The following is a 12300-nucleotide window of genomic DNA, read 5'->3' as shown; positions in this document are numbered from 1 at the left end:
AAAAAGTCATAAGACCATAAGACATAGGAGCGGAAGTAAGGCCATTCGGCCCATCGAGTCCACTCCGCATAAGTAGCTGGTCCATGTAAAGGTAGCAGTTTTCTTCCCAAAAGACATGGAGAAAAATCCATCTGGTTCACGAGTGACAAAATATTTCTTACATCAATTCAGTGACAAAATGTTGAAATCAAAATAAGCTTTTAATTTAAAACTTTACACTGAAGAGAAAATATGCTATACCAGTGGGCTCTGCTATAATGCATGTTTCTTCAACACAAATTGGCTTTAATGCATTGAAGAATTTAGACCATTATTTGTCGGGTGCAAACTTTTCCTACCTGCTTTGTCTATATCGTGATTCTGGCTCCATTAGTTTAAATGGTGCAGGTATTGCGCACTTTTCGAATAATGCAAGATGGTATGAAAATGGAACTATCCTACTATATTAGAACCAACTGTAATTCTATTTAAAAGGAGTGAGGTTTCATCTATATTGTGATCTGCCTGTAAGTCTGCCATATGCAATTAATTTTGCTTTAACCTCATTTCAATAGCACTGATGAATCTTGAATTGTGTACTGTTCAAGGCTTATACAAGTACACTCATAATTGCTATGGCAACATGTACTGTGCTTCCAGATGTTTAAAACCAGGATGCAGGGATTTAATTGTCATTTCATATGCGCTCTCCAACAGTGACATATTTAAGTTCTGATGCTGACATTGCAAAAAGCTGAGGTGATATGGTTACTGTTTGTTTGCATCAAGGTGACAGTCACGACATTTTGTGTCCTCATTAGTCATTAGCAATTATGGGGAGACAATTGCTAATGAATTGTTGTCACATGCATGGAAAATCCAAATCCAAGTTTAAAATAGCCAGCTAGCACTACCGCGGTTAGGCGGTAGTGTGGGGGTTTAAAAAAAAGAATAAAAACAGAAAAAAAAATAGGAATGTCAGAGGTTCTGTTCACTAAAAAAAAAAAAATAGCCAGCTATCCCATCCTCTTCAAGAACTGTGGCAGAATATTCTAAACTTGCATCGATGAGGGTAGCTCGCAACAATACTCTTGAAGCTCACTATTATGCATGAGAAAACAGCACAATTAATTGGTATTTTAACCACTATCTTCAACATTCACTCCCTCCACCACTATCACACACTAGAAGCAGTATGCACTTTCCCTCTACATGATGCACTTGCCAAGGCTCATTTAATAGCACCTTCCATGAACTCCAAACAACAGAGATTTAAATCTGAGTTCAATTAACCTTGTTCTCTGCCAAACGAGAATGGGAGTGATATAGGAAATGTATATTCACACAGCCATGTGTGTAAGGAGTGACACACAGAAATGACAAACAGAAAATTGATATCAGATTATGAAATCACGGCATCAATAAATGAATTCCACAATTAATTTTGGTATGAGCCTGCAACATAAGTACAATAATGAATAGGTCTAGAGAGTGGTGCTGGAAAAGCACAGCAGGACAGGCAGCATCCAAGGAGCAGAATTTGCCCAAAACGTCGATTCTCCTGCTGTGCTTTTCCAGCACCACACTCTCTACTCTAATCTCCAGCCTCTACAGTCCTCAACTGTGCTGAGTCAATACCCGCTACTACCAAAACTTCACGCTGTCAATACCATCTTTCAAAGTCAGTGAATCACTTACCAAGCATCAAATCTGTTTCGGCACACATTGCATAGTAAAATGATCTGATGCCCAGGATGTCTTGATTTGTGAAATTGCCAGTACAGTTCTTTGTGTATGAGGAATAAAAATCTACAGGATGCATTTCAGAAAAAGCAAGCCATTTTGGAATCCTGATTGAGTGATATTTCACCTGCAATTAAAAGAATGAAAAGAAGACTAAACTATAAACTCAGAAATGGATGAAATTAAGAATGAATGTTGTGGCTGAATAACATACAAATTTTCTTCAGTTTAACTCTAGTAAAGGTAATGATATAGCTCAATCTCTATCTTATGACATGTAAATAGAGAAACATACTTAAATACTTTACTGTAACTGTAAAATAGCAAATGAATTTTCAATGGCTTAAATATTAATTCTTACAATGGACTAACTAAAAGAGTAAAAGAACTAAAAGGACATGTTTTTTATATATAATATTGGCAAAGCATTTGTCAGAAAAGTATGACCAGTTCCTATTGACACCACGTTTTAGTGACTAACAAATTGAACAATATGTGGAGAGGATAAAACATGTCCATGAATTATGCGTCACCGCTGCTGCTTGACAAATTGGACAGTGTTGTTGTTACCCTAGCAAAAATGGGTCCACATCATCAACCCTTCCATGCATTTCAGGAAGTGGCTGGATTATCAGAGTAAATGGCTAGATTATCACAGTAAATTGAAATTAAACAGATAAATTTCTTAAAATTAAAGATGTCAGGGATGTGGACAGACAGCTAGTACGACAGTTTAATAGAGGATCATATGTGATCATGTTGAATAGTCGAGTGGAAACAATATGCCAAAAAGTCTACTCCTGGTCCTATTTTCACCGCAGAAGAATAGTCTGTTAATTTCATGGTAAAAGGACTCATTACAAAATAGAACATTACAGTGCAGTACAGGCCCTTTGGCCCTCGATGTTGTGCCGACCATTGGGACCAATCTAAAGTCTATTTATCCTACACTATTTCATTTTCATCCAAAGACCATTTAAATGCCCTTAAAGATGGTGAGTTTACTACTGTTGCAGGCAGAGCTTTCCATGCCTCTATTACTCTCTAAGAAACTATTTCTGACACCTGTCCTATATCTGTCACCCCTAAATTTAAAGCTATGTCCCCTTGTGCTAGCCATCACCGCCTGAGGAAAAAGGCTCTCCCTGTCCACCCTACCTAACCCTCCGATTATCTTGTTTATCTCAATTGGTCACCTCTCAACCTTCTTCTTTCTAACAAAGACAGCCTCAAGTCCCTCAACCTTTCCTCATACGACCTTCCCTCATAAGACTTTCCCTCCATACTGGGCAACATCCTAGTAAATCGCCTCTGAGCCCTTTCCAAATCTTCCACATCCTTTGATTTGTAATCCCAAAATGTCACTCAAACCTGGACAGCCATAAAAGGAAGAATTGCAACAAAGAAGTTTGTTAATGTAGAAGAAAATTACTGCAGATGATGGAATCTGTACTGAAAACAAAAAATGCTGCAGAGCACAGTGGGTCAGACAGCATCCATGGATGGAAAGCAAGCTAACATTTCAAATCTAGATGATTCTTTATCAGAGCTAATGTGAAGTGGGGAGGGGGCACCATTTATACAATAGTTGGGGGTCGGGGGGATGGGGTGGAGTGCTGTGGAGAAAGGATGGTGAAAGTTCGTATTAAGTGTTTGGAATGTGAAAGTGGCAGAACTATGGTGTATCTAACTACCAGACTAGAAAGAGCAGTCAGTCCCACTGGGATGGGGTGGGATGGGGAGGGCAGAGAGGACATAGTAACAGACAATATAACAAATAAAGCTAAAACAAAAGGAAAGGAATGGGAGCAGGAAAGGAATGGGAGTACGGTCACAGTTTGAAGGTGCTGAACTCAATATTAAGTCCAGAAGGCTGTAAAGTGCCTTATCTGAAAATAAGAAGTTGTTCCTCCAGTTTGCACTGTGATTCACTGGAGCATTGCAGTGTGCCGAGGACGGACATGTGGACATGTGAGCAGGATGCTGTGCTAAAACAACCAGCTACGGGAAGGTCTGGGTCCTGCTTGTGCACAGACAGTAGATTTTCTGCAAAGTGGTCACCCAAAGTGTTTGGTTTCTCCAATATAGAGGAGGCCACATTGGGTGCAGCAAATACAATACACGAGATTGGAGGAGATACAGGTGAAATGTTGCTTCATCTGGAAAGACTGTTTAGGCCCTGGGATGGTGAGCATGGAGGAGATGAAGGGTCAGATGTTGCACCTTCTGCGGTTACATTGGAAGGTGCCGTGGGAAACTGGCAGCTGGTAGTGGTCGAGGCATGGACTATTGTGTCCCAGAGGGAATGATTCCTGCAAAATGCAGACAGGCAGAGTAAGGGGAAGATGTGTTTGATGGTGGCGCTCTGCTGAAGTTGTCTGAAATGGTGGAGAGTGATCCTTTGAACGCGAAAGATGGTGGAATGAAAAGTGAGGACAAGGTGGACCCGATTACACTGTTGTGAGTCTTGGGAAGGGGCAAAGGCGGAAGCATGGGTAATAGTTTTGATGCGGTTCAGGGTCCTGTCAACTACAGTGGACGGGAAACTCCAGTTATTGAAGAAGGAAGCTACGTCAGCAATGCTGTTTTGGAAGGTGGCATCATCCAAATAGATACAGTGTAGGTGAAGGAATTCGGAGAATGGGTTGGAATCTGGATGTGGGATTTGCAGAGCTGTAGTGAAAGTTAGGGTATGGGAGTCAGTGGCTTTGTAAGCATGACAATGGACGGTTTATTGCCCAAAATAGAGAGATGAGGTCAAAGAAAGGAAGCGAAGTGTCTGATGGAAGGTGGCATCATCCAAATAGATACAGTGTAGGTGAAGGAACTCGGAGAATGGGTTGGAATCTGGATGTGGGATTTGCAGAGCTGTAGTGAAAGTAGGGTATGGGAGTCAGTGGCTTTGTAGAGCATGACAATGGACGGTTTATTGCCCAAAATAGAGAGATGAGGTCAAAGAAAGGAAGCGAAGTGTCTGAGAAGGATGATGTGAAAGTTTTGGAGGGATGGAAATTTGAGGTCCAGGCGGAGCATGAAGCACCAAACTAGTCGTTGATGTACAGGTATGCCTTGCTATCTGAAAGTAGAGCATTCCTATGAAACCTTTCATAAGCCAAAATGTTGTAAAGCAAAGAAGCATTAATTCATATGGGAAAAATTTCATCTTTTCTCATAAAAACAAAAATCCTCTCGGATTCCTTTCGATTAGCAAAATCAGGTACTAATATAGCTCTTTCCTAAAGCGAACCTTTCGAAAAGCGGGGGATACCTGTACCAAAAAAAATAGTTGTGGGAGGTGGCCAGTGTAGGACCGGAACAAAGATTGCTCCACATAACCCATAAAAAGGCAGGCATAACTGGGACCCATGCAGGTGTCCATAGTTACTCCTTTGAGGTGGCAGAAGTGAGGTGAATTAAAGGAGGAATTGCTCAATGAAAGAACGAGTTCAGCCAAGTGGAGGAGAGTGGTGGTGGATTGGGTTTGTTGAGGCCTCTGGTCAAGGAAGAAGCCAAAAGCTTGTTTGTTAAGTTGCTTTTAAAAAGTAAACCTTACATTTTCTTTCTTAGTTTTTCTCTCTTAATACAAACACTATTTCCTTTTCCATTTCTTTTGCTGTATCTAATTTAATTCATCTTACTTCTATTATCCCTCATATTTTTGTTTATTTTTCTGTACCTAAGTTTCAGTATGAAGGAGATACACTTTTGGACCTGTTCTGTGTTTAGTTCCCAGAAACCCCAATTACTTCACCATGCTATTATCAATTTGGATTTCAGTAACTTATGGCACAAAAATATGAGAACTAAAGAGCAAAGGACAAAAAGAAAATCAAAGTCTGGCCACATGATGCAACAAGCTAGCCTGCTCCAGCTAATTCTGGGCGATCGTTAAAAAGTCTAATTAGATTTAGTTTGGAGATTGAGTATTTGGAGAAGATTTTTGAGTATTTGGAGAAGAGTAAAACGAAATTAAAAATCTGGCTTTACATTATTTATTTCACGAATGAATGAGTTTAGGAGATTTTTAATGAGAAAATGTTTCTTATGCAGGCAACATTTCAAAAAAAAATTTGGAGAAGTCTCAGTTGAGAGAGATAACAGCAGTGAGCGGCAGGAAAAAAGAAAAGTACCACTTTTAATGACCACTGCTTTAATAGCCAATCATGCAGTTTTTGAACTGTAAACATGATTGCAATGTCGGAAACATGGCCTTCCATTTATGTTCAGCAAGGTCTAATGATGAGAAAATCTGTTTCTGATATGTTGATTGAAGGATAAATAATGACCAGAACAACCTTGAAAACTCTCTTGCTCTTCTTCAAATCGGTGTATGGGTTTAGTTTTTACATTCACCTGAACAGGCAGATGGGACCTTAATTTAATATGGCATTTGAAAGTTGGCACTTTTAACATTGGTAGCTCTCCCTTTATATCGTACTGGAGTGTTAGCCTTGATTTTTGCGCTCTAGCCTTGGTCGGGCCTTGTGAGATTCAAAGGTATCAGCTGAATTACTAAAGTCAACTCTATCAGAAGTTGGGAGAAATACAATCATATTTTTGCTACAAATTCTCATCCTCACCTACTTCTGATGCACCCCAGCAGAACTGGTAGTTGCAGATATTATATAGTTGAGGAGAAAGTGAGGTCTGCAGATGCTGGAGATCAAAGCTGAAACTTTATTGCTGGAACAGCACAGCAGGTCAGGCAGCATCTAGGGAACAGAAGATTCGACGTATGTGCCCGAAACGTCGAATCTTCTGTTCCCTAGATGCTGCCTGACCTGCTGTGCTGTTCCAGCAATAAAGTTTCAGCTATATTATATAGTTGAACTCAATAGTAGCTAACCTTCAGATGAGAGTAAGTTCATTTTAACAATTGCTTGATTAAATTAATGAATAAAAAATAGGAAGTGTAGGTAACATTCTTCCTAACTTTTTACTGGAGCATGAGGCCCTTTAAATTCTTTGAGGGTAACTTCAAGCATGGAGAAAGTGAGGACTGCAGATGCTGATTCCTGAAGAAGGGCTCATGCCCGAAACGTCGATTCTCCCGCTCCTTGGATGCTGCCTGGCCTGCTGCGCTTTTCCAGCAACACATTTTCGGCTAACTTCAAGCATGCTCAACTTGGAATTTGGCTTGTTGAGTAGCCTACAGAAAACATTGACGTGTAAGGCAATCCATGTGAGTGCTGTTCCTCCTCAGGGTTACCCTACTTAAGAAAATCGACCCTTATTTCTTTTTTGTTCAATGACTTGTAGTGTTGCACCATTGTTGTTGGATGAAAAGGTTTACGTTTGGTCAACTTTATTCAAGGCTCTAACTTAATAACAGTCAAACCCTTATCGTACAGTACATATTCAAGATTCACCAACTCAAAATACAACAAAGTCAATTTACAACAATCCTAACTATTTGCTTCCATAACCTTCCACTCCGTAACAGCTGAGAGAAAAGCTTTTCTTTCACGTTATCTTGCCACTTGCATACCCTTAAAAAAGTGCCCATGTCAGCCAAATGAAAATTTTATTTCTCTCATGGCTAATATGAGTTTACGAACAAGATGCATGTCATCTGGAAGCTTCTACAGAAAAGAGAAAAGGGAGTGGTTCCACTGTCTGGTTTCTCATATTGCTCTTAAATAACCAAACACTAACAGTTCGATACATTTTGTTTGGTTTAAAAATGGGAACTAAATATATCTTAATATAGCAGGATCAGTAATTCAGTTTTGCAAAATATACCTTTTTAAGCCAGTAGGGAGATGTTTTAAATGTGGAACCTCCACATGCCTCTCCCATACTTGGCGTTGGATACGGATGAGGCAAATTCAGACCCAAACTCAGAACAAATGGTTGATCCAGCTGTGTTGCTTTGTATCGGATCCATTTTGTAGCTTCATCTACATTCTGCCAATCATGATCCATGACTCTCACAGTTGATTCATTGCCAGTCAGAACAGTTGTTGGTCTACCTTCCTGGCGAAGCAAAAACTTGACGTCCCTTGTCCAGGCTTCTACGCGGTTACTGAAGTCAATGAGAATTATTGTGCAAAACAAAATTATTAATTTAACACAAACAATAACCAAATATCTGTTCACTCTTAAATCAGTTTTAGATTTTGATTGCTAGCGTTAAGAGTTTTGATTTTTGAGTGTTAAAAGGAGTGGTCACAGAGAAAATAAATGAATTAGCTGTTGGGGTAAAGACAAAGGACAAGAAAAGCAGTTTAGACTAATAACTATCACTCAAAAAAATGGCAGAATCCATTATCAAATGGCATGCAATTATCATTGACATTCAATTGTATTACCATTACTGAATTCACCATTATCAACATCCTGGGGGTTATTGACCAGAAACTCAACTGGACGCACCACATAAACACAGTTGCTACCAGAGCAGTTCAGGGACTAGGAATATGGCAGCATGTAACTCACCTCCTGACTCTCTAAAGCCTGTCTACCATCTACAAGACACAAGTCAGGAGTGTGATGGAATATTCCCCCCCACTGCCTGGAGGAATGCAGCCCCAACAACATTCAAGAAGCTTGACACCATCAAGGACAAAGCAGCATGTTTGATAAGTACTAGATCCACATGCATCCACTCCCTCCACCACTGACGCTCAGTACCAGTAGTGTGTACTATTACCAGGATGCAGAAATTCACCAAAAATCCTCAGATAGCACCTTCCAAATCCACAACCACTCCCATCTAGAAAGACAAGGGCAGCAAATATGTGGCAATGCCACCACCTGCAAGTTCCTCTCCAAGCCACTCACCATTCTGACTTGGAAATATATCGTCATTCCTTCACTGTCGCTGGTTCAAAATCCTGGAATTCCTTCCCTATTGGCATTGTGGGTGAACTGACAGCAGGTGGACTGTAGCAATTCAAGAAGGCAATTCACCACCACCTGCTCAAGGGCAACTAGGGATAAGCAATAAATGCTAGCCAGCCAGCAAAGCCCACATTCCACAACATGAATAAATTAAAAAAAATAGTATCAGGACATTTAGAAAATCAAAATACTAATCAGGCAGTTGCTTAATCAATGGCAAAAAAACCCAGAAGTTACTGGAGAAACTTAGCAGGTGTAACAGCATTTGTGGACAGAAAGCAAGGTTAACATTTGATTCCAGTGATCCTCCTCATCAATGACCTTGCCTCCATCATAAGGTCAGACTGTAAGACTATGAAATTAGGAGGTTTTTCAGCCCCTTGAGCTTGTTATGCCATTCAATTGGATCATGACTCATCCAACACTCCCCATGTATACTTTCCTGCCCTTTTCCCATAACCCTTGATCCCCCTACTGATCAACAATCTATCTCATCCTTAAACATACACAATGACTCTAAACACACAGCTCCCTTTGGCAAGGAGTTCCAAAGACTCTCACCTTTAGAATAAATTCCTATTCATCTCAGTCTTAACTTGACACCTCTTAATTCAAAATCTGTGCCCAAGACTCTTCCATGAGGGAAAATATCCTGCCACCACTTTGCCTATCAAGTCCCTTAAAAAACCTTTCTGTTTTAATGAGATCACTTCTCATTCCAATGAGTATAGTCCTAAACTGTTTAACGTGTCAGAATTGGAGGCATGGGTTGATAATTGCACAATGATCAGCACTATTTACGATTCTTCAGACACTGAAGCAGGTCAGCTCCATGTGCAATAAGACATGGACAACATGCATGCTTAGGCTGATAAGTGACAAGTAATATTTGCACCACAGATAGTCTCAAAAAGAGAATCTACTGATCACTCCTTGACATACAATGGCACCACCATCACTGTAATATCTGGCAATAAACATCCTGGGGTTACCCCGACCAGAAATTGAATCGGATTAGCCATATTAAACACTGTAGCTAGAACAGCAGCTCAGAAACTTGCAATTCAGGCATGGGTAACTCAACTTTCATCTCCAAAATGTCTGTTCACTATCTACAAGGCAGAAGTCAGTGGCATGACAAGAATACTCTCTCATGTCCATATGGTGAATCTGCACAACACTTAAAGTTCAACATCATCTCGGAAAAATCAAAGCACAACTGATTGGCAACAAATTAATCTGTGATGCACAGTAGCAGCAATGTGTACCAGCGACAAGATACACTACAGCAACTCACAAAGACTCCTTGACAGCATCTTCTGAACTTATGACATCTACTTAAGAGAAGAGGGATAGAGCATAGGAACATCAGCACCTATAAGATCCCTTACAAGCCATGCACCACTGAAGTTCTGGAAATCCCTTTCTGACAGCACAGCCAGTATACCTACACCCCAAGATCTGCAGCTCAAGAGCATTCACTGCTACTGTCTCAAGGGCAATTTGAGATAGACAATAAATATTAGATTAGCCAGCAATGCCCACATCTAATGGACAAGTTTTTAAAAAGCACATTCTAGGAAGGGTGACTTTACACGTATATAGATTTAACAAAGTTGAATTGTGGTACATGTTCCAGATGCATTTTACACCTTACATACTCTGTTGCCATATGAATGGAATGATCAAATTATGTATTATTCATAGCTAATGGGAGGTTCAACCGGCTGCAATTTAAAGACTTTGTTACTTTTTTTTTTAAAAAAGAAAACCTTGATTCTAAATAGAAGGAAAGCTAACAGAAATTCTCACCAAAAAAGACAAATTTAAAAAAAAAGTATCCTACCTTACAGAGTGGTGTCCAGAAGTATAATCAGTTTTACCATAGACTTTTGTGTAATAACCATATTTCTGCAGGATTTTCATCCAAGTGGGGTAATCATGGTTCAGGCACTTGAAATTATTCCAGGATTCCGTTAAATGAACAAACCGGCCACTCCACAAGGCTTAATAATTAGAAAAACATTGGCTCTAATCATAAATCTTATTAAATTGATGATGATTAAAAGCTATAAATCAATGAAGAAAGCAATTGGTGCAGGCTTAGCAAACATAGGTACATAAATATACACAGAAAAAGCTGGAGAAAGTCAGCAAGAGTTGTTTCTCTCTCCACAGAATCTGCCAGAGTTGTTACCCCCCTCCAGAGATGCTGTCAAACCTGCTGAGCTTCTCCAGCATTCTGTTTGTTCTAGAATTGATGTGGAAGCGCCACTGTTGGACTGGGGGGACAAAATCATACATCACCAGGTTATAGTGCAACAGGTTTGTTTGAAATCACAAGCTTTCAGAGATTTCAAATCAACCTACTGGACTATAACTTGGTATCTTGTGATTTTTGACTTTGTTGTAGAATTTGGCAGACAACTGGTTTAGCTATTGCCCACCAGGTCTGAGTGGACTACTTCCAAAAACAAAACTATTTGGTCCTACTCCTATCTGCTGAAACTTTCTGGAATGCAAAGGCAACCCAACATTTTCTCATCTTTCTAAAATCTTCTTTTTCCTGAACCCTCCACCCTCACCACCACATGGATTGGCTTGTTATTAATATAAATACCACCCCATCAAGTGCCTCTGTCATCTAATCTCCTTTCCTTTAGCCCGGATGACTAAATTATCTTCATGATTCTCCTTGCCCTGACCATGCACTCACACATTTCTCTCCCATTCCTCCTCTAGGCCATTCTGAGCTCATTTTGTTTAATGAGACCAACCTCCTATTCCCACTGAACTGCTGGCACCCAAATTCTGTTCTTGGTTCCTAAGTTAACTGTAATTGTAAATGGTCTTCTCTTTTCAGGCATTGCCCCTTACATGTTTAAAACTACTGTCATCACTTCTTTTCACACAAGAAACCAACGCTTCATGCCTCTATCCTTCAAAACTACTGTCCCACCTTCAACTTTTCTTTCCTTTTCAAAATCCTTGAATGTATTGTCGCCTCCAAAATATATCCCAGTTTTCATGAAGTCACTCTCTTCAATCAGATCTTGGTCCCTATCATTATTGAAACGGCTCAATTTTTCAAATAGCACTTGCTAATAAACAAGACAAGGAGGTTAATTGAATTTTTTCCCTCTTTTACTATCTGTAACAGGGACGTTTTAAAATTTTGCCTATTCTTTCACCTTTTGCAAAACCCTTTCCATATGCTCTGTTTATAGAGTCCATTTTTATTTTAATATGACATGAAACAAACTGCCTGTAGGATTTGAAACAGAAATGTTAAAACCATAAGATGTAGGAGCAGAAGTGGGCCATTCAGCCCTTTGAGAAGCTGCACTATTCAGTTAGATCATAGCTGTTCTGATAATTCTCAATTCCACTTTTCTTTCTTAACTCCTTGACCTTGATTCCCTTGATGCTTAGAAACCTGCCTATCTCAGACTTAATGATGCAGCCTCAACAGCCCTCTGCGGTTAACAATTCTACAGACTCCCCACCTTCCAAAAGAAAAATCCTCCTCATCTCTGTCTTAAACTGGGTTGGAAGAGTCCAGAACTAGAGGGCACAGGTTTAAGATGAGAGGGGAAAGATTTAAAATGGACTTAAGAGGCAATGTTTTCATGCAAAGGATGGTGTGTGTATGGAATGAACTGCCAGAGGAAGTGGTGGAGGCTGATACAATTACAATATTTAAAAGGCATCTGGATGGGTACATGAATAGGAAGG

General features: G+C 39.8%; 1 protein-coding gene across 3 annotated transcripts in view; it reads right to left on the bottom strand.

Moving 5' to 3' along the window:
• Positions 1 to 12300, bottom strand: part of arsk (arylsulfatase family, member K) — a 45106-nt gene that overhangs the window by 15197 nt on the left and 17609 nt on the right. For all 3 annotated transcript variants that reach the window (XM_043709554.1, XM_043709538.1, XM_043709547.1), the window contains exons 3-5: positions 10412 to 10571; positions 7465 to 7747; positions 1678 to 1849 (exon numbers count right to left, since the gene is read on the bottom strand). In XM_043709554.1, the coding sequence (XP_043565489.1) occupies positions 1678 to 1849; positions 7465 to 7747; positions 10412 to 10571 (615 nt within the window). The remainder of the gene's footprint in view (positions 1 to 1677; positions 1850 to 7464; positions 7748 to 10411; positions 10572 to 12300) is intronic.

Source organism: Chiloscyllium plagiosum, chromosome 2 (assembly GCF_004010195.1).
Source record: "Chiloscyllium plagiosum isolate BGI_BamShark_2017 chromosome 2, ASM401019v2, whole genome shotgun sequence".
Lineage (NCBI taxonomy): Eukaryota > Metazoa > Chordata > Chondrichthyes > Orectolobiformes > Hemiscylliidae > Chiloscyllium > Chiloscyllium plagiosum.
The sequence above is the reverse complement of the archived record's forward strand: the minus strand, read 5'-3'. Positions and strand labels throughout refer to the sequence as shown.